The sequence below is a fragment of the Rhodnius prolixus genome, unplaced genomic scaffold (assembly GCF_049639745.1).
Source record: "Rhodnius prolixus isolate KJV_2025 unplaced genomic scaffold, Rpr scaffold_5, whole genome shotgun sequence".
In the NCBI taxonomy this organism is placed as follows: Eukaryota; Metazoa; Arthropoda; class Insecta; order Hemiptera; family Reduviidae; genus Rhodnius; species Rhodnius prolixus.
Window position 1 is genome coordinate 31,975,560 of NW_027411624.1, and position 23,058 is coordinate 31,998,617.

Consider the following 23,058-nt stretch of genomic DNA (forward strand, 5'->3'; position numbering starts at 1 on the left):
CCAAGGGAGCTACTTTTCTTTAGTCACACATTCCATTGTTGGCAAGACTGCTCTTTATATCTAGCCTAACTCCCTTCACTGTACTATTTAACCAAATGTGGGATGATCCCCTTTATTCGCTGGTGTCCTTTTCTAACTTAAAATAAAATAAAACAATCCTACGTGAAACCCCAGTATAACCTACTTCTCTAAATGGAATTCTACTACAATCGGAAATTTTATTTCTTTAAAAAAAAGAAAAACTTTTGTCGTCACTCTAATTTCCCTGTTAAAATATACACATAATAAACTTACAAATGAAAGAATGGCGATGCTCCTTCCGCAGATCAATTCAATTATTACATTAATTGCAAAATATAAATCAAACCAAAAGGCTATATATTTAAATGCTGCATAGATGTCATCAATATTGTTCACAGTTAGAACTGTATCACAATAGTTTTAATGAAGAATCGCCACTGCCTACCATATAATCCTTATTATCACATTATGCTAATGCCGATAATCCTTCTCAAGTTTCGGTCATACTTAACTTCCGATTTTGTGCATTTTCTGTCTGAATGGTTAACTGAATGGTTAATTTAACTTCTTAAAAGACTCCAACAAGCACACCAAACACATTACTCGCACAATTCTAGCCCAAACACCTTAGGGGATAAAAGCTTAAATTAAAAAATAAAATGATGGTTAAAACTACAGCTTTTTTCTTAAAAGCATCTAAAGCTGTAAAATTCAACCTTTCTTGAATCAGGATAAACTATTTTCCGGATTTTCCCACTCAAAGTTGTTTACTAGTTATAAATTTGGAAATAATTGTATCAAAAAATGCACTTTTTACTTAACCATAATTAAAACAAATTATAAAAAATTATCTAAAATAAACCTAAGCCAAATTTTCTTAATTTTAAAGAAAGCGTTAAGTATTAAAACATACTGCCAACTTCTTTATTTTACTAACTTCCAGTAACTGAATAACTAAGAATAATAAAAATGGTAGACCAGGTCACGACGATCAAGTACCTAGGAACGCAACTAAGAAAGGATGGACGTGCAGATGAGGAGATTAAGGATACAACGAGTGCCGCAGGTAGGAACGTGTGAAAGGGCATCCTCAGTAACAGAGAAGTGTCAAAGAGTGAAGCTGCCTGGAGGAAATAATCTGGTTTACATTTCTCTCCATACCCAAACGTTCATCGGAGTTCAGGACATTGATTGAGAAACACAAAAAGTAAAATACAGGCAACTGAAGACCAAAAGACACAGAATTCCTAACATCACTGTAGAAAACAGGTTTTAAAGTACAGCCAGCAAAAGAAGTAACAGAAGAGTATTGGCTACGCTGGTTCGGGCTCTTACCGGGGATGGATTACGACAATTATGGCTAGAGTGGTGTATGAAGCACAAGAAGAATAGATAGACCGCAATGAAGGAGGGAAGAACGGGTAAAGGAGGTGCGCGTATAAAGAGGAATTGTGTAGAACTACAGGAGAGTTATGGCAGAGGATAGAGAGAAATTGAGGAAGAAGTACAAGAAAAAGAGGGAGTATCACAACCGCCAAAGCAGTGGTAAAAGAGGCGAACGATTATGATGATGATATCTAGCGCAAAAATATTTTGGCAGTAGCTGTCATAAAATGGACACTACACCAGAAAGTTCTGGCCACAGCAAAACGAGTTGGACATATATCATCACCATCGCCCTTACACAAAACTTGGAAACATGATGGCTAACTAATGTCACAAGGTTAATCTGACTAATAATTTTAATAACTTTCCTTTAAATAGCTAGCTCTGATTGGTGATAGGCCTAGAATTTAAAGATAAAAACAGATTTTCTTTGCTCGGAGTACCTCAACAATTCCAGGACTTTGACGAGATTGCAATACTTCTTCTGCTAGAGGCATGAGAAAGTAGATATAAACTCCTTGAAAAGGGAACCCATAAATCCTTTGCAGCTGAAATATAATTTTCTTCCATAGAAACGAAAATTCCTGATTTCATTTTTTCCCTTTCTATAAGGGAAAGTAAATTAAAAAATTAGGCTACAGAACTTAAGAGATATTATTACAAAAATTTAATAATAATTTCTTCAACTTTATTCCCATTTTTTCACTTTGCTTTTCCTTTTTCTTTTTAATAAAAAAAAAGGAAAACACTGAGAAGTTCAGCATGAAGTCTTTGTCAAGAATTCCCGGTTAGCAAGCAAAGTTGTAACGGAAGAGTTGGCTAGCAGCCAGCCGTAGAATGAGCGATCTCTTATCTCGATACAACTTTGTAAACATTCCCCCCACCTCCAAAGAAAAACTATATAAAAAGAGGAAAAGGGGAGGAGGGAAATAGAATGAGGAAAATAGAAAATATTAACTGTTGAAATGAAAATTACCTTTATAAATAGAAATGGTTAAATCTCTAATCTTGGATGTACGTCTTACAATCGCTACTAAACAATATTTTATCTACGTCGAACATTTGGGACTGAAGCCAAAAATTACTTTGGAAAGAAATAAATTCAACGTTCAAGGGGCTCAACTGTTTTTTTTTGGTATTAAATGTGGAACGAACCAAATATTATTATAAAAGTTGGGAAATGCTAAGTATGCAGCGTGAACCAGTAAGTTATGTCCATAGGCCTACTGCGTGTAGTACATCTAAAGTGGAGATTAAATGACGTACTGGCCAAATTCATATTTTCCACTGTTCTTAAATGACGTCACTTTAATTTTTTTTTTCTAAAATCATTACTTTTTTGCAATAAAAATGTTATTACTCAGAAAGTTTTAGTCCGAATTCGATTCTGATGACACGGTTAGAAAGACAGATAAATTTTCTAAAAATTGATACCATTTTGAAGCATAAATTATTCTCCATACAGCCTCAATCTTTCTCCAAATACTGAAAAAATATAAGTAATAGAAATTTTTAAGAAAACTCATTAGGCCCCTTACGTGATCATTATAAGACCTAGGTGCTGGCACTTTTTATAAAAGTTTCCTTGTCTAAAGAGGGCTTTCTAACTTTATATCATTTTCCAGTATTCCTTTTTATCTTCGTATGGGAAATTACGTTTGTTTTCCAAGAAAACGTGTTCACAAGCAGTGTTAATTTATCAAGTTGTTTAATTCATTGAAAACTCTTTTAGACGGACCAGTAGTCAATTTTAAAGTAGGCTGTCTTAAAATAAGGAAGTCAAAGGTTTTACAAATTGCACTAGTTAGTTCTGATCTCTCTGAAATATTTGAGAAAATGTTATGAAATATTTTAAGGTCTGATAAGAGCCTAATGAGTTTTCTTAAAAATTTCGATTACTTTTATTTTTCTAGTATCCAGGAGGAAGATTGAGGCTATTTGGTGAATAACTTATGCTTCGAAATGGTGTCCATTTTTAGAAAATTTATCTGTCTTTCTAACCGTGTCATCAGAATCGAATTCGGACTAAAACTTTCTCAGTAATAACATTTTTATTACAAAAAAGTAATGTTTTTAGAAAAAAAATAATAATAAGTGACGTCACCCAAGAACAGTGGAAAATATGAAGTTGGCCAATACGTCTTTGAAGTCCACTTTAGATGTACACAATAGGCCTATGAACATTACTTACTGGTTCATCCTGTATAGAGTTCAAAATTGAGCGTACAGCTCTTAGATTTTCTCTTTCTAGGAATTTCCTCGAAGCACAGCCAATCTTCGAACAAACAAAGTCTCCTGGATAGGAACGGTCCTCAAAGAACCCTGAGTACAGGTGATGGAAAAAGTTGTAGAGGGAAGAAAGCCCATTACCCGAGTAAGAGGTTCCTAAAATGGGAAAAAAAAGAAAGCTCTAAGACCACCAGCATACCCAATTTGAATCCGGATTCTTTGGCTTTAAAGTCCACCGTGCTAGAAGCCTAGATATTTTACTTGGAACTTTTAGATAGAAGACTGAGTGGATCCCCAAAAAAAGTTGACTTAAATGAAATAGAAGTTAACAGAAGTCCATAGAAAAAATCTTTCATTTAATAACAAGCGATTCTCATTTACATAAATCTATGTGGGCCAATGGTATTGAACTTTGGGGTTCAATGAAACGTTCTTCCACGAAATTTTCAACCAAATTCAATCTCTTTATGTTTCCAAAATTCTCTGCACAACAGTTTGCTTAAGTTCCTGTAACACGTAAGAAAAGTATAGCGCAATCATCCTGAACTTTCGATTCAGTTTTTTTCAAAGGAAACGAAAAATAGTTTTGAAACTTCCAAATTTCTCAAAAACTAAAATAAGTAGGGCGCTGAAATTAATCGTTTAGTTTATCATGTTACTTGATTTGTGTTCAAATGATTGTCGCCATTAAATTAGTAAAGTAATATTCAGTAAATAACTCCATTCATACCAAAGACTGTTAAGTTCTCTTCAAAATTTAGTAAGAATATAACCATTTTAATATGGAATACTATTAAAACAAATGGAGCTTTTAGATTTCTACCAGTGTGAGATGTCAACATACTATCAACAAATAAACTATTCAAATACGCCTCTTCTCATTTCTGTTTACATGCCTTCCATAATATAATATTTCTCCATTGTTCTAAAACTGATATGTGTCTCTTTAGTCAAACAATTTGAGGAAATGACAGACTCCGGCGGCAGTCCGCCATCAGTTCATGCAAGTTTCCTTATCCAACGACATCGTGTACACAAGTTGAAAAATAAAGTAATGAATGGTACCTCTCCTCTTTACCTTCATTACAAAACTAAGCGAGTCAGTTTAAAATATGGAACAAATATTTTAAGAGGACAAAAAAAGGTGTAAAAGTGACAGTCTGAAACTATCTTTTATTATAAATGATAAAAGCTAAAAATTTATATTCCATGTTGAAGTGTTTTATTTGAATAAAAAATAGTAAATGAACGTTCGGGTATCAGGTGTTTTCTGGGAGTTAAAATTGAGCCGAATGAATCATTAAAAGGGCTTATTTTGATCAAAATCGATCATTCACTAAATCCAAAGATTAAATAAAGCGGATGGAGTGGGCCTAATATCTACCTCTATTCCCCGGCAACTTGATTACTTTTTTTTTTTTTTAATAACTTCCGTTCGAATTACAAACTCTTACAAACTTTCACTCAAACTCCTGCCATTTTTTTGGGGGGGTTTTCCATTCTTCCATCTCTTGGATGTCATTGAAATAATAATAAAAAAAATGTCTTGTTACTAATCTAAACATTGAAGAGCGTAATAATTATAAGCATTTTAGGGGTTATCAAGAATTACAAGAATTTGTGATTTACTCCAATTAACAAACTAGGAACGACGAATTTTCTCCTAGTTATTTTTGCTAGCAAAGTTTTGTAATTCAGTGGGTGCCCCGTTCGTTATGAAATTTTACGAAAATGGATAGATCGATGAGTTCGCTAGATAGGGAGGTAGTTGAAGCACAATTTAGTGAAACGTGGGAGTAAATGAGCCAGCAAGGTACTCTACTGGAAGGCTGTGGCATCCACACGAAGCTGAAGAGTTAACTATGTTGCAGCCAACAATAAAGCCACTGCCATATTCCTTAGTAACCAGATATTTGATTGCTCCAAGAAGCTCGTATTTATGCCTGAGATAGTCTTCTAGAGTAGCCTTCTTTTTTTTTTTTCTTAGGAAGAATTTGACGCTCTGTACTTGTGAAGAAGTAAAGAGTTTTTGAGTATGGCAATTGCTGGAGCTGATGTGCCCTAATATGGGGAAATAAACGCTAGTCAAAGAAGTATTACGTTTTTTTTTCAAAATTTTAAAATCAATCATTGATTTGATTAATCTCACGTAGGCACTAAAGTAAAGTTTCTGGTTCTCCGGTCAAACCTTTACATTATCTCTAATCTATATAGCAGAGGTCGCCAAAGTGGTCTATATAGACCCTCAGGGGTCTATTTAACAAAAGTAGGGGGTCGATCTGAGCCAGGGGGGTTGAAGGAAAAACAATTTCAAACCCTATATAGCGAACCTTGCAAAGAAACACCATTGCACACCCATCTCATTAATTAAGAAGCTATACTGTAGTTACTTTACTTATTTATAATTATTGTACTTAATATTTAATAAATATTAAGGTATTTAAATATCAACATTAAGATATTTTTCATAAAACTATTGTTATACAATGTAAAATTACTTTAATAAATGTTTAAAATCATAAAATACGAGGTGTGTTCAAAAAATAAGGTGAATTTTCATTTTTCTCAAAAAATATTTATTTATTCATCGATTTTTATTTGGTCTCCTTCAAAGTAGTGCCAGCGTTTTTTCCAATCTTCGAAACAGTTCTGATATGCACTTTTTGGTATGTCCTTGAGCTCTCTCAGCGATTCGGTTTTTATCTCCTCAATCGTCGCAAAACGCCGTCCTTTCATGGGTCTCTTCAATCTTGGGAACAGGAAAAAGTCACAGGGCGCCAAATCTGGTGAATACGGTGGCTGAGGCATGATAATGTCATTCAACAATTCCTGAGCGATGCTCATGCGACGGTTTTTTTTTTTATCAAAATTCAGCAATTTTGGAACGAACTTCGCTGCCACACGCTTCATGCCCAAAATTTCAGAAAAAATTGCAGGACATGTGCCAACCGATATGCCGACATCCTCAGCAACTTCTCTAATTGTGATTCGACGAGTCTTCATGACAATTTTCTTTTTCTTAACATTTTCATCGGTTGTTGATGTACTGGGGCGTCCAGGGCGAGCGTCGTCATTCGCATCTTCTCGACCTTCTGTGAAAAGCTTGTAACACTTGTAAACCTTTTTTTGACCCAGAGTACTCTCACCGTACGCCACTGTCAACATTTCAAGTGTTTTTGAGCACTTAATTCCATTTTTTACATAAAATTTGATGCAACTTCGTTGATCCATTTTTGTCGACAGAAGAAAATCGCCGAACTCGCAAAACACTTGTCTTATTTATGTCTCTAACAAACAAACTAAACATGCTATATAGCTACAACTTTGAAAATATGTTCGAGACAAGTGTACCAACATAAAAAAAAAAAACATTCGTAATTCGAATGTACGTAGCCCGCGAAATTTGAAAATTCACCTTATTTATTGAACACACCTCGTAAATGTACAAACACGATATCTAATATGTTAGATAGTTTTATTTTAATTAACTGAAAATTACTTTTATGGGGGTCGATGGAGATTTCGGAAAATTATATAGAGGTCCATGATCAAAAAAGTTTGGCGACCCCTGCTGTAGAGTATACTCTTTTTTATGAGCTTATTTTCTACAAAAATGTTAGCGCTGTTTTTACAATTATCGTTCTAGAAACTGCAGCATATCTTTGTTTACCGTTTAGTGAAAAATTATCCTCTCCCCGTATCATCAGCTTCTTATAGTTTCTTCATATAGTAAAGTAGTAAAGCAATCGCCTTTTTTTTTTCAGGCGGGGCTTAACGTCCAACTACCAATTAGGTTTCTTCATATATAATTGAGGAATTATATTTCTTTAGCGCCTCTTGAAAGGTAGGCTCTTCAGATTCATCAACATTTACTGGGCCACATATTTCTTTAGAATTTCTAGAAAAGTAGAAGCTATTTATGATTCAGCGGTTTCTTTCAATTTAGCTGGTAATTCAGCCATTTTCAGTGAAATTGCTGTCACAACAATGTCAATGGTGCTGAGCGCAGTTTTTGAGAAAGAGGCATTTTTTCTGATAATTAAAAACCGCTTGTTTTTGTTTTCAAGTTGTACATGTATAATATCAGAATGCAAAGTAGTAGTTAATTGTTTGAAAGAGTTTTAACTAGGTCAAAAAACATTTTAAAGCGCAGATACGAAGAAATAAAGGAAACACATCTAAGCACAACAGCTAAAATATATTTGTTGAAATTGTAAAACAAAACTCGCGTTTGCTTACAGATATCTTTTATATTATTTGAATAAAAAAATTAGCTTTAGCACAAGTTGTCTGAGTTAAAAACCTTCAAAAAGTTCCATTTTGCAATTTAGAGCCCAAGAAACCTACGTTTCATCAGTTTCAGTAAATAGAGGAAACGACAAAGATAATACAAAAATTAAAAACATTCCAATAATTATGTACCGTCTTTTTCCCCAATAAAAGGCAGGACCAATGATGCAAAAATTACTCAATAACTTAAAAAAACTACATAAAACTAATTATAGAATCATTGATAATAATTTTGCTCACCAACAACTTGTAGATATCCCTGTCGACTTCTCATTGGGTCGGTATTCACTTGGCACATATACCATCCTCTATCAGCTTCTTGTACATTTTTTATATGGAGATACCAAGATCTATGGTCATTGTAAGAAAGTGTAACTCGTGGGTTTTGAGTGATGACGTTATGGTGTATTGAGAGTATCGTCTGTGTATCCACTCGCACCCAGGCTACCTGCAACATTCGCGGTAATAAAATTTAGGTTTACTTTAAAATTTATTTCTCTAATGTGATTATTTTTTTTTTAATTTTTTATAAATTTGCGACTGCAACGGTTGTTGCAACAAGCAAATGTGATGTAATATCATATCTTGATTGAAGATTGGAGAAGGCACCCAGTGGCGACACTCCATTAACGTGAACAGATCGTTATACTGTTATGAGGAGAGTAGATCGCGGGGTCATCTTCTCTTCAATCTCCTTGGAGGATTACCTGGTAATGTGGAAGAAGATAAGTGTTCAATTTAAGGATTAGAATGAGCTGCTATAAAGGAATAAAATTTTAAGAAACGAGTTTTAGTAAGGTCATTAATGAAAGAGATGTTGAGGTCATTATGAATGGTGAGGTTAGAAATATAGAATGGAGCGTTAAGTAGTTTTCGTAGTATTTTTGACTGGTAAAGTCTGAATGCGCAAAGAATTTGAACGTGTAGTCGATCCCCATACTTCAATGCCATATGACCAAATAGGTCGCAGTAATAATAGGTATAAGAGTCTTTTGTTTTGTAGGTTGAGTTTCGAACGTTTGTCAAGTAGTCTGGCGAGAAGTTTGTAGCATTGGTTAGTTTCTTGTCTTTTCAGTCTAGTATGGGGATTCCATGTCAACCGATTGTCTAGGTACACTCCAAGGTAGCTTACTTTGTCCACAGTTGGTATAGGAGTTTGGTTCAAGATGATTGGAGGTAGGATTTTTCGCCTTAGAGTAAATACTATATATTTTGATTTAGTAACGTTAGTTTTGATTCGCCATTTGATAAGCCAGTCCTGTAAGTGGTTGAATTAATAATAATCATTTGGTAGATGACTACTTAATGTTTCAACAATCGCCACTACAACCTATACGCTTATCCTGAACGTCTGAACTCTCCATTAGTGAGTATAGTGAATACTTTCTTGAATAAAATAAAAAACTTTAAAAAGTGTTCACAAGAAAAATCTTATTTTCTTTTAATAAAAGAAAAAGACAAGGAAATTTCTGAATAAGAAAAAAATTGAGGAGTTCAAGCAGAACAAGGAAAACCCCTAGTACATATAAGGACCACGTTAACAACCAGTACCCTGCTATTGAACTAACAATGATCACGTCCCCCGTCTTGTGGCAGTACAAAGTAGGAACCGAAGAAGGAGGATACAAAAAGAAGAGGAGAAAGATTGGAAATAAGAAGCTCCGATCCAATTATAGTGGGCTACTCAATCGGTCACTAGGAACAGAAAGATGGGAAAACTTGGATAAGATGATTCATGCACGGTCAATGCATGTTTTGTACCGTTCTAATGCTGAGCAGGCCTAAATTAATCATATTAAAAATCCAATACAAATAGTGTATTACACCAGGCTGGCTGTTTTCTTAAATCAGAATAAGCCAAAAATCTAAATATTACAATCACCAGTGAAGAGATTTGTTTAAGAAATTGTAAACACTTAGAATAATTAATCAATAAACTAAAGATTACCTTGAAGGCTCTAAGATTTTCCACCACACATGCAAGAAGAGCATCTCGTCCGACGGTGACTGTAACGTTTGGTATGGGCTCAGCAAATCTCGGTAGTAACGATTCTGGAACAAATAAAAATGAAATTTTGATAATTTCTATTTCCTTGTTTCCAAAATATTAAATTGAAAAACTAGAAAAACGTTCTAAATTCTCCTACTTGTAGTTTATGGAGAATTAGTAATCAACATGGTAAAACTGGTTTAAATGATAGAAATCACGCAGATAAGTATTGCGTAAATGATTAACCTGCTTCATTATTATTCTTCTCAAGAAGGAAGCTTTAATCTTAATTAACATAGTATATAAAATTGTAGACTAGGTACAACAATTATTTGGATATTAATGTGTTTATCGTTCTAATATTTTTCAATTATTTGGGAAGGAATTAGAGCTTAGTGGTTTGCATAGATCCACGCGGTGAATTCCAGTTCCAATCTAGCTGCCAGCCATTAGACTTGCCTCTTGCTGAACATTGATTGGCGAGTACAAGAGAACTCTGCTCGGAGAGTGACAGCTCCGGACGCTAATGATAATGATATTAAAGTGATTTTAAAATAAAGGAAACAAATATATAATTATGTAATAGAAATTAGAAATTATATAATAGAAAATAGAAATTATGTAATTTTCAAAACTAATTTACTCTATTTCTGCCATTTTCAAATGGGGCATTCATTGAAGACATTTAACTTGATTAATCATGCTCAATAAGTACTTTAAACTTGAAGCTTTTGCTACAAATCTTTTTATTACCATCATCTTTGCTTTACATTAACTAATTTGAGTGGGGTTGCCACATGAGTTATTAATAGTAATTAAGTATTTAGCTAAATTAACGATTTGATGAAAAGAGATTGGCCTAAAATGTCAATCTTTTGAACGACTTCTATTTTACATTAACCACCGAATTGTATCGTCTTATACGAGGTGTGGCTATTAAATAACGAGACTGATGCTGCTACAGAAGAACTATGCGACAGCTGTGCAGCGTAAAGCCTTCTCTTTCGATTGCAGCGTCACACGTGTTTGTAGGAAATCTGTCTGACCGGAACCGTCGTTTGTGTAAGAGGTGTTAGTTTCGTTTTGCCGAAAACATGATACTACACATGTACGTAGTAAAGCAAGGAATTGTCGTGAAATTTCACATGAAACTTGGTGAAACCGCTACTGAAACTTATCTGTTATTAAAAGAAGTTTATGGTGATGAATGTTTATCACGTGCGCGAGATTTTGAGGGGTTCAAGCGTTTCCAAGATGGCCGAGAAGACGTCAGAGATGATGACCGCCCGGGGTCGCTCTTCCTCGTCCAAAACGGATGAAAATATCGATTATAATTAATCAACATTACTACTGTTAGGTGCTTGCTCAACTCCGTGAAAGAGTATGGATAAAACGATCCGATTGGTCACATGGGTTCTCCATCAAGACAGCGCGCCGGTCAAGATGTTTCTATCCAACTATAACATCCCAGTTTTAGGCCTCATCCGCCTTATTCGCCTGACCTGGCCCCATGTGACTTTTATCTGTTCCCCAAAGTCAAATCTGCATTAAAAGGAACACTATTTCAGTCCGTAGAAGCTGTGAAAGAAAAAGCGGCACACGTCATATAGGAGCTGACAGAAAAAGACTTCCAGCACTGTTTCGAACAATGGTAAATTCGCTTGGAGTGTTGTAGGGCTAGGGAAGGTGTGTATATTAAAGGTGATAATAACTAAATATGTATAAATTTAAAATAAAATGTTTTACAGCATCAGACTTGTTATTTAATAGCCACACCTCGTATTTTAACTCTTTTTTTTTTTGGAAGTAATTCTAATGAAAAGTTTTCTGGACTTTGCGTATCACACTTCTCTCAAATAGTGAACACGTATTTGTTGTTAACATTTTTACCAACAATTTGAATTTTGTAGTAAACCTTTATTTAATGCAATGGATTGACTACAGATCTCTTTTCCCATAAAACTGACAGAAATTGTTTAAAAAGAAAATAAATAGTCCCAAGAAGATTTATAGAAAGTCCTCCAACAACTAAGAGAGAATACATAGCGAGCAAAATAATGACCAACCTTTTTGGACCAGTTGTTTATAATAGTTGGCCAGCACTAACTGGAAGACAATGGAGGTAGGAAAACCTAGTTGCAAACAATTGCAACTTTAACGATGGCAGCAAAACACTCTTACCATCTTGCTGCACAGTCATCCAGTGATGCAGTTTGCAATTTACTACAGCATTATATAAGATTGTGCACATCTAGGAGTAAAGTTGCACTTTTCTTCACAATTGTGCACCTAATGCCAATTGTAGGAAAGTTGTTAAAACTTCAGTAGGCGGTGGAAGCAACTTAGAGTCAGTCTAATCAATAGTCTGAAAGTTATTAGGTATATACTTTTTTTTTTTTTTACAAATGCATAAAAATAAAGTAACGCCTATTTTATTAGGCCGGCTTTACATCCATGTACCAAATTAGGTGACATAGACGGAGGCGACTAGCAAACAAACTTTACTATAAATTCCTCAAATTGTAATGTTCATTATACAGGGTGAACTAGTAAGTAATGCAGGGTGAACTCAGGGTTCTTTAAGGACCGTTCCTATCCAGAAACGTTAATATTTCCGGTCTGTCAGTAGACTTTGTTTGTTCAAAGATTGACTGTGCTTCGAGGAAATTCCTAGAAAGAGAAAATCTAAGAGCTGTACGCTCAATTTTGAACGTAATGTTCATAGGCCTACTGTGTGTAGTACATCTAAATTGGAGTTCTATGACGTATTGGTCTACTTCATATTTTCCAAAGTTCTTGAGTGACGTCGCTAATCTTTTTTTTGCTAAGAACATTACTTTTTTTTTGCAATAAAAAATGTTATTACTCAGAAAGTTTTAGTCCGAATTCGATTCTGATACACGGTTAGAAAGACAGATAAATTTTCTAAAAATTGACACCATTTTGAAGCATAAGTTTTAAGCATAATTAAGTAAATTTGTTAGCCATTTGGTTAATGGAATTGAGCTAAAGCATTAGGTAGGAGCTTGGTGAGCAGTTAGGGTATGTTTAGGCCAAGGAGGCAACGAAAAGAATATTTCACGGCAGTCTTAATAATCTATCCTTTTCTAGCACAGTTCATACTAAAGACTATCAGCCCACCGCTCTTAAGATGTGTTTATTACAGAACTGAAGTTAAAGTAAACCAGAGGATTCGAAAAAAATTAAATTATTCTACGTAAGATAATAGCATTTGAAATTTTATCAAAGATTTTTCAGTCTAAATAAGCTTATTAAAAATGAACTCAGAAGCTTGCGAAATGGAAGTTTCAAAATTCCCTGATAAACTAAAATTAGCCGACATATCAGGTTATATCAGTGTAGTCTATAAAGAAACTGGTGGCTTGGATATGTTTTAGAGAAAAATGAAGAACTTGATGAAGTAAAAGTAACTTTTCTTCATCCAGCTGGACCCTCTAAATCATCTCGCATCCAAGAAATGCCGATATTCTTTGGGTCTCAGTAGTGGATGTTTTGATAAAAATTGATCCTGTGTCTCTGACTGGAAGAACTTACATACGTATGTCCTACTAGAAAGTGATGCATGTCAAACAAATGAAGCCTTTTCAAGCTTAAAATAATTAAGAGATCCTATTACTTAATAGTATGTTTTACTTTGACTTATTAGTGGAATTATTATTAGCATTATTGTATTAACATGAATTCAGAGTTGAATTAATCGGATTGGATCTTTAGTCTTAAATTTTTTTTAACAATGAAGCCATTGTCGTCCCAAATTAATATTTTGCCCAGTGATTCATAACACTTACTAGCTATTCGTGAAATTAATTTTAAAATTTTAAAGTATGTACTATTTAAAAAATTTAAAATTTAAATTTTAAATTTAAATTTAACAAACTTTATTTATCTTAACTTATATGGTGTCGCATATCACAGGAAAGGGCATTATATATGCTATTAAATGACACCAATCCCAAGTTTGTAGCTCAATTAGGAAAGCTTCTACAGTAATTCAAAAACACGGGGTTCCCTGTTTTTCAGCCCATTTTTGGCAACTTTACAGCCCTGTAACTCATAAACCAGTTGACATATCAAAGTAAAATTTCATATTTTTCCAAGTCTATACCTATAGTACACATGTGCCTAATTTCAAGAAAATCCGAGATGGTGAGGTTCAGACCCCGTGTTGATTTGACATGGAATGACCCATAAATAATTCTTTCTTCTCATACATCTTGGCTTATCTATTTCATAATTTTAAGGCCAAACGCCCCCGAAAATAATAGAAATAATAACAAAAAAAAAAAGACAACAAAATCTGAGCAAAAGTTACTGGCCAACAATGTGCGGATGTTAAGCAATGCTTTCGTCGAAGCGTGCACATGTCGTCATCAATCTTTGACTACTACGTCATTGTTCCATCCATCATGAAAGAGAGAGAGAGAGAATATAACGTTGGGAAAAAAAGTCTTTTATATATTGCGGGCCACTCTGTACCACCCAATGAGAGTCCATCTGTCAATCAGTTTTGGGGGGGTTTTTCCACCCGACTGGCGTAATGCCATTGTTCCTATCAATTATGAGGAATTAGATTGGGTCTCTGTCTATCTCTTCTTTATTTAGAAATGAGAAAGAAATATATATCTTCAATTTTATATAGCTTTTTTTTTCTTTCGTTTTTTTAATTCCAGCGACCAATATGTTGTTTTGAAAGAAAACGAAATTTTATGAGCCCATGTATTTTTTTAAACTCATTTCATAATTGCTTATCATTTAAGCAATTTTCAAGGAAAATATTTAAAGATGTGAGATAAATTAGTTGAGGGAAGAATTAAATGCAGGTGTTTTTTAAATTTATGTTGGTGTCTACGTTTCCATTTTTGGTTACTTAGATCGTTCCATCAACTATCGTCGATAATTTAAATTGATGCTTTCTCACTCTCTTTTGCTTTTGTTTCTGGCATTTTGGGGTCTAACTTTTCATTGGCTTCCGCCATACAGCCAGCCTCGTCTAGGTGCTTATCACTAGAATATCACTCACTCTCCATTTTTACTTATAAATACATTCGCTTCACACATGCATCCCTCTACTATATACAACTATTTACAATGGATGGATCAGTACTCTATATTCCTGCCATCCTTATAGCTTAACCAAAATTAAAATCACGTAATCCTTCTCTAAGCATTTTCTTCCATTCATTCTAATTCGGCTATAGCTTTTAAATACAATCATATTTCATTGCTAGCTCTGCTATCGACTTAAGCACATAAATGTTGGTGGAGAATATAATGTCTTCGTACCGAAATGGTACATCTAAATACCTGTATATATCGTCAAACATTCGTTTCCTTTCTACCACATAACGTGGACATATCATTATTACATGTTTGAAATTCTCCTCCTCATTGCAATCTACGCAAAGAGGAGAGGACCTTTTGTTGATCCTGTGAAGATACGATCCGCACACAGCGTGGTTCGCTCTCAGCCTGCTTATTGTCGTAACAACCCATTTATTAGTGACAGTTCCCTAAAAACCATGGTTGTCTAGGTAACTGATCTGCCATAGTTTTATAGAATCTACCTTTATCACCATTATTGTAATCTGTCTGCCATTTTTGTAGTGCTGCTTTTGCAATTATACCCTTGATATCGGTGTGTGGTAATTTATAATTAGCCTTTACACCCACTATTGGTGGCTTCCTTTGCAAGTGTATCAACAATTTCATTCTCTTTTATACCACAATGACCCCTTACCCACAAAAAATCAATGCAGACTCCCTTCTCTTTAAAAATGGCAATAGTTTCTACAATCTCTGCGATAATGTGATTCATTCCTGCAGACTGGTTGTGTATATGTGATAATTTACACAACGCACTCTGGCTGTCACTAATAATGGTATATTTTTTCTCCGACAACGAATAAATATATTTTAAAGCCGTTAAAATAGCAATTAGCTCCGCTGTATAGATGGACGCCTCATCTTCTAATTTAATTATCGTAAAATAGTTCCGAACCGGATCATACACTGGATACTTAGTTGTTTAAATTGATTGACTTTTCCTTACACCTTTTTTTTACTACGTTTCTATTGATTTGTTTGGAGATTCCTGTAGTACCTATTTTGAGAGAATCCTGACCCAACCAAGACTTCTTTCCGTGATTTACTGAAAGATGTCTTTTCTCTTTTTTATCACCTTTTTTCTTTTTTTTTTTAGTTTCATTATACGTGCCGACTTTAACTTCACCAAGGCATCATCCAAGTATTCATATTTTACAGTTACACGACATGATACGTTCTTCTAAGAAGTTGTAAGTTTAGATTTAAGTAAGTCAGTCCAGTAAACGTACTTTTTTGTAAATTTCACATGTTAACCATTAAATAAAATGCCAATGCTTAGACCTAAAATCGAACCCATCAAAAGCAATTACTATTTTTTTGCAACTAAACAATATTTAGGAGACCCTGAAAGCACCATTAGAATTATCAGATTTGTTTAAATTTAGATAACCGTAAGTGCGAGGGCGGAAAATTTAAGTATTTCAAGTTATTTTTAGTTAAAAAAAATAAATGAAAATAAAAAAAATAAGCGTCAAGAATATTTATAAAATTGTTGACGGTCGACTGTAGCGAACAATTTTACCATCACGACCATTAGGTAACTGAATAATTAATGTGTAAGTCCACCTCGCTGTCAGTTCAGTTCAACCGGTAGACACTCAAAATTCATTGCTATTACAGTCAATATCAATTAAATTTAATTGTAATACATTCTTCAATCGAAACCAATTATCATTGTTTTATATGAAGTTTACACCATGTTTTCTATATTTTTTTTACTTTATACCACACTGAGTGACATTTCAACCAAATGGTACATGAATTTCCTGTTGATGTTAATACGAGGGTCGTTTGAAAAGTCCGTGCAAAGTCAGAGAGATAGCACCACTGGCGCGTATCGAGGTTATGTTTAGTTAGTAGCATCTCTTGGAAGAACACACACCAAGTTTCAGCCAGATCGGTCTATTTCTTTGTGTTTGGCATTCGTTTGAATCGTGGAAGTCGAGTGATTTTCAAAAAATGGACGAAAAAGAATTTCGTGTGTTGATTAAACACTACTTTATGAAAGGCAAAACGCCTCAGGAGACTAAAGAGAAGCTTGATAAACATTATGATGACTCTGCACCTTCGATTAGAACAGTTTATAAGTGGTGTCAAAATTTTAGGAGTGGCCATATGGGCACAAGTGACGCTGAACGTTCTGGACGCCCTTTTGAGGTTACTACTCCAGAAATCATTGATAAAATCCATGATATGGTTGATGGATGACAGAAGAGTGAAGGTGCGTGAGATTGCTAGTGCTGTGGGCATCTCGAATGAACGGGTACATAATATTTTGCATCAACATTTGGATATGACAAAGCTATCCGCAAGATTGGTGCCGCGATTGCTCACGCTTGACCAAAAACGAAATCGTGTGAAGTGTTGCAAGGACGGTTTGCAGCTGTTCCAGAAGAATCCGCATGACTTTAAGCGTCGTTTCGTCACTGTGGATGAAACATGGATACATCACTACACTCCTGAGACCAAAGAACAATCTAAACAATGGGTTACCAAGGGGGAATCTGCGCCAAAAAAGGCGAAGACCGTTCCTTCGGCCGGAAAGATTATGACGACTGTCTTTTGGGATTCGCAAGGAATAATCCTCATCGACTATCTGGAAAAGGGTAAAACTATTACAGGTGCATATTATTCATCGTTATTGGACCGTTTGAAAACCGAGCTGGAAGAAAAACGCCCACGATTGGCCCACAAAAAAGTCCTTTTCCATCACGACAACGCACCAGCTCACACCTCAGCAGTTGTGGTCGCAAAATTAATGGAAATAGGGTTCCAACTCGTTTCACATCCCCCCTATTCTCCAGACTTGGCTCCCTCGGACTACTATTTGTTCCCCAATATGAAGAAATGGCTGGCGGGAAAAAGATATTATTCAAACGAGGAGGTGATTGCAGAAACGAATGGCTATTTTTCAGACTTGGACAAATCCTATTATTCGGAAGGGATCAACAAACTAGAGCAGCGTTGGACGAAGTGTATAAGCCTAAAAGGAGGCTATGTTGAAAAATAAAAAAGGTTTACCCCAAAAAATTAAGTAGTTTTTATTTTTGCACGGACTTTTCAAACGACCCTCGTATATATTAAGCAAATAACAATTTAGCTTATCTCTTGGTGAACTAAACAAAAAATTTGTGTTTGGTAAGTGCTGCTGATAATCCATTTATTTGTCCCGCCCCCAAATTAGAACAAATTAAAACTGCAAAACACGAATAGAACGTTCAAAATAAATTTCTGAATTTTGTAAATGACCAACAGAAACAAAATTTTAAGAAAACTTTGTTTTAGCTCCAAATTAACACCACAATAAAGATATACCACAACTCTCTACCGTAAAGTTAAAAGGGCAAAAATGTATCAGAAGTACAAGGAAAAGGGGTAGAAATGATAAAGAATGTTTAAGATTTATCTTTAGACAGAACAGTTACATACTTCATTTAATAAAGCTGCGAACCGCGTGATGTGAGGCACAATTCAGTGAAAGACGGATGAAATTGATAATACTCAGGAAGGTGGGCAAATGCTCCTAGTTACTGAGCTTGGTCAAGAAAGAAATGAAATGAGAGAGATTATGTTTTTGTGAAGGGGTGAGAGAGCGATCTAGAAAGATCGAGATACCTGTTAGTATCAGCTAAATTAAAGCCGATCCAACAATTAAATAGATTGATGCATTTAATTACCTTTCTAGATCGTTTTAATTTAGTGTACCACGAGATTCGATAGGATAGCATTGCAACAATGTGACGGGTTTGCTTTTTAAGAGTCATTAAGCGTTTTGTGTGTGAGTACGTTAAGTGCAAGGAAGATTAAAGTAGTATTAGTATGGTTCCATGCACTTTTGTTCATGGTTCATTGTGACCGTTGGTTAGCGTCGAGATAAAGGATGAGTCGTTCTTCCAGTTAAAGATTGCAGAAGCTGGAAATTTATCTCTTAACCTTCTCAGTACTTCGACTAGGCTATTTCTTTCTAGAAGTCGATTTCACTTCTTCTTCGAGACCACTACCACTGAATATACTGCCCTATCTACCCACAAAAAGGGGGTTACCAAGTCTTAACGATACTTCGACACCGAAATCGGCGTGCTTAGTATGAGCGTCGCATCTTTTATTATCTTAGGAAACAAAAAAACAAAAATTTGATTAAGAATTTCATTTATCGGGGTCACATAATTGCTACCAATTATGGACAAAAAACTGCCAAACATGCGCAAACTTTTTCTTGTTCCTAGGTACTATATTCGGTGACAAATTGAGTTTCATTCCGCGTATCATGAAATTAAGAACAAAACCTAAGAGGTTAATCGTTCAGGTAAGGCACGCCATCAAATACTGAAGGGATCTTAAACAGAAAACTATTAGGATCATAGTAGGGCTTGCTCTCCTGAACTGGCACCTTCATGTCCTTAACAATCCTGAGGATTGTAGTTAACTTTATTAAAGTCTGCCTTAAATTATTTATTTATTTCTAACAAGAGTGAATCAGTAAACTTAGAGCTAAATTACAGTGCGACATGGTTTTACATGGAATTCCATATGGCAATGAGGAAGAAACGGTAAAATAAACAGGAGTTCAAGAAGAGTTGAGGTTACGGAGGTTGGAGACAAAATATGGAACATTAAGAATAAGTAAGAAGAGTTTTGGGTTGAAGAAATTGGACTCGTGGCAGATTGGAATATTTAGCTGAATCACAAGTTATATTTCGTAGGTTCCAGTTGGGTTTTAAGACAGTTATAAACTAATCGTTCGTTTTAGATATCAGTTTGGATCAATTCTTAAGGACAGAGTTTTGAGTAGTTTAAAGAGGATTATTCCATTCTAGTGCGTAGGATTTCAGAAATCAGTGTTTGTCGATATTATACGAGTCCAGGGAAGCGGACATCATCGGAGGACAGGAAAGAGGAATTCTATTACACGCATTACTCAAGCCTTACAATTGTAAGTAGGATACAAAAAATTCGTGAGACTTGTTCAGTCGTACACAGCTTTTCTTGGCGGCCCTTTTAACCTTCCCGCCATGCTTTTTCCCGCACTTCTGGTTCCCGCCAAACTTCTGTAGCCTCGCATTCTATAACTTTCGCTGTGTTTCCATTTCTAGCCTTTCCAGGCTACAGTGCATCTCGTTTATCGATAAGAAGAAGGTGCAACAACCGCCTTCCTGTACCCTTTACATTACATATTCTCTTCAGCATCAGTTTTTCTCCATCTTTATCTGCAGGGTTATCTCGGTGTCTTTTGTTTGCCCTCTTTATGGCCCTGGCCCTTCCAGCCTTGACCCTACTTGGTGGGGCTTACGCACTAAGGGCACTAGAGATTAACCCTCTCTAAAACTCTCGCGTATTCTGCTTCTGGGTGTAGGCGTCTTCGCGCTTTTACAAGACTAAATCATTAGAAATTCAGTCTAAAAAATATTTTTACTGTTTACATCCTGGCTATGATCTCATAACTAGTAACATTTTACGCAACTTACCAAAAAGTGGTATTCTCTTTCTAACTTACATCTACAACGCAGTTTTACGAACGACTTACTTTCCAATGCTCTGGAAATACTCCATAATGAAAATGATACTGAAACCCAATAAACCTTCACAGCAACCTAGCTCCTATCGTCCAATAAGCCTTTTACCTGTTTTAGGGAAAATACTGGAGAAGCTTCTGCTAAGGCGTCTAATCCCTATAATAGAGGAATTGCTGCCTGAACATCAATTTGGTTTCCGCGCATTTCATTCAACAACTCAACAGCTGCACCGTGTGGTAGATACCATATCCTCTTCCTTGGAGCGTAAACAGTACTGTTCGGGTGTCTTTCTCGATGTGGCTCAGGCCTTTGATCGAGTCTGGCACTCGGGCTTACTGCACAAACTTAAAAATCATCTTCCTTTCACCTACTGCTTGATCTTAAAATCTTATTTAACCGATCGCTACTGCCGCGTTCGTCAAGGGCAGGCCCTCTCATCCTTTATACCCATAAAAGCTGGAGTCCCTCAAGGAAGCGTTCTAGGCCCTTTTCTTTTTCTAATATACACTGCTGACTTACCTCTATCTCAAAATACAATAGTTTCAACATTCGCTGACGATACTGCCATACTTTCTTCCCACTCCGATCCGGTACAAGCCAGTCAGAACATTCAAATCTATTTAAATCTTCTTGAAACCTGGTTCCGAAAATGGAAAATAAAAATTAATGAACAAAAATCAGTGCACATTACTTTTACATTACGAAAATCTGCAAGTCCACCAGTTCTACTGAACGGTGTAACGATTCCTCCAGCTGACGTAGTACGATACTTAGGACTGTACATTGACAAGAGACTCACCTGGAACCCACATACTCGACTGAAACGACAAGACGTGAACAGACGCTACAAGCTACTTACTAGACTACTTGACCGCAGATCCAAACTCGACTTGAACCACAAACTGACAATTTACAAAACACTGTTAAGACCCATATGGACATACGGAGCTGAAGTGTGGGGCTCAACCAAACCTTCTAACTCCAAACGCCTGCAGACACTACAGTCTAAAATCCTTCGGAAAATCCTGAATGCTCCTTACTACATTTCTAACCTTACAATACATACTGACCTTCACATCCCTTTCGTCACTGACCTAATAAAGTCTCGCTACCGTAAATTTCACAGCCTCCTAGCTCTCCATCCTAATCCTCTTGTCCAACAACTTTCCTCTCTAAACCTTCCAGACAATCCTCCTCGTCGACTGAAGCGAAAATGGCCTAGAGATCTGTTATGATTAAATCATTGTGAAGGAGTTTCGCCAGTGGGTGATTGCTCCAACCATGACTTTTCAAGAGAACTGAACCAATAAGATCAGATTTACTTGGTGCAACAATTGTTGCAGTTGTAAATATAAAAATAAAGTGAAAAAAAAAAAAAAAAAACTGTTTACATATATTACCGTCACTGTGTGAATTTAAGTAAATATACTTCTCTTATTATTGTATTATTAAAAGTAATGTTAGATTAATTAAAGCATAAAAAGGTTTTATCGAGGTAACTTGTGTCGGTGCGAAGTAAATCTTGTAAGATTTATCTTCAACTAAGATGTATGTCGGACAGAGTTAATTTTATTACAGTTGGAGAGATGTATAAAGTAAAGGTGGATGGATTCTACACTGTGTGGAATGGAGAGGAGTGTAGAAGAAGACTAGGTTTAGTTGGTCCATGGTGCAGAGGAAACTGCAAGGACTAGGCAGCGCTGGGTAAAGACGCAACGAGTAGGGGGATAGGTCCGCGGTTTCAACTAAGATAGCTGCACACCCGCACACAGGGCAATATCTAAAAGGAAAATCGCTTTTCCAAGGGGGTAAACTTATAGCTAACCAAGTGGAGTAATGAGCTACAGTTTCCAATCTTTAAACTAACACAGTGGTAAAAGGAGATATAATACAGTTATACACCAACCCGTTTGGAGAAAACAGTGTTACGAGAAAAATTTATCACTGTTCGATAATATTAATGATTTTTTCTCTCTGTCTTATTACTTCTTTCTAAGTCATTCCCATGAGCCGAGAAAAAGATTATGGTGAGTGGAATAAAAATTAAAGAAATTTCCTAAACTCAGATTGTGTTTTAGCTTTTGAATTTAATAAGCAACAATATTTTATAATGAACACTTGAAAGTTAAAGAGTGAAAAAAAAAAAAAAAAAAATTACTTCCAATAGATTCCTCTTTTAATTTAATTGGATAAAAACGAAATAATCTAGGTCAATCGTTATGACACAATGAAAAGCGAGAGATGTGTTTCGTTAAACTGGAAATGATTGGTAATAAAGTTAAGCGACAATGTTGGTACGAAAATAGAAAATATCATCTCGGTAAATATCTATTTATATAATACTGAATTAATTAAGTTTAAAAAGGGATTATATTTATAGCTTTTTATTGTTATAAAGTAAAGTAATCGCCTATTTTTTTCAGGCGGACTGAACGTTCAACTATCAATTAGGTGTCGTAGACGGAAGCTCATACTTTACTAAAAAACAATTCTGTCTTTTATTGT

The 23,058-nt window shown here is 35.3% G+C and overlaps 1 protein-coding gene across 9 annotated transcripts in view; it reads right to left on the reverse strand.

Moving 5' to 3' along the window:
- Positions 1 to 23,058, reverse strand: part of LOC141458909 (lachesin-like) — a 551,804-nt gene that overhangs the window by 149,878 nt on the left and 378,868 nt on the right. For all 9 annotated transcript variants that reach the window (XM_074137481.1, XM_074137488.1, XM_074137483.1 and 6 more), the window contains 2 exons: positions 9,875 to 9,978; positions 8,167 to 8,374 (listed from right to left, as the gene is read on the reverse strand). In XM_074137481.1, coding sequence (XP_073993582.1) covers positions 8,167 to 8,374; positions 9,875 to 9,978 — 312 coding nt within the window. The remainder of the gene's footprint in view (positions 1 to 8,166; positions 8,375 to 9,874; positions 9,979 to 23,058) is intronic.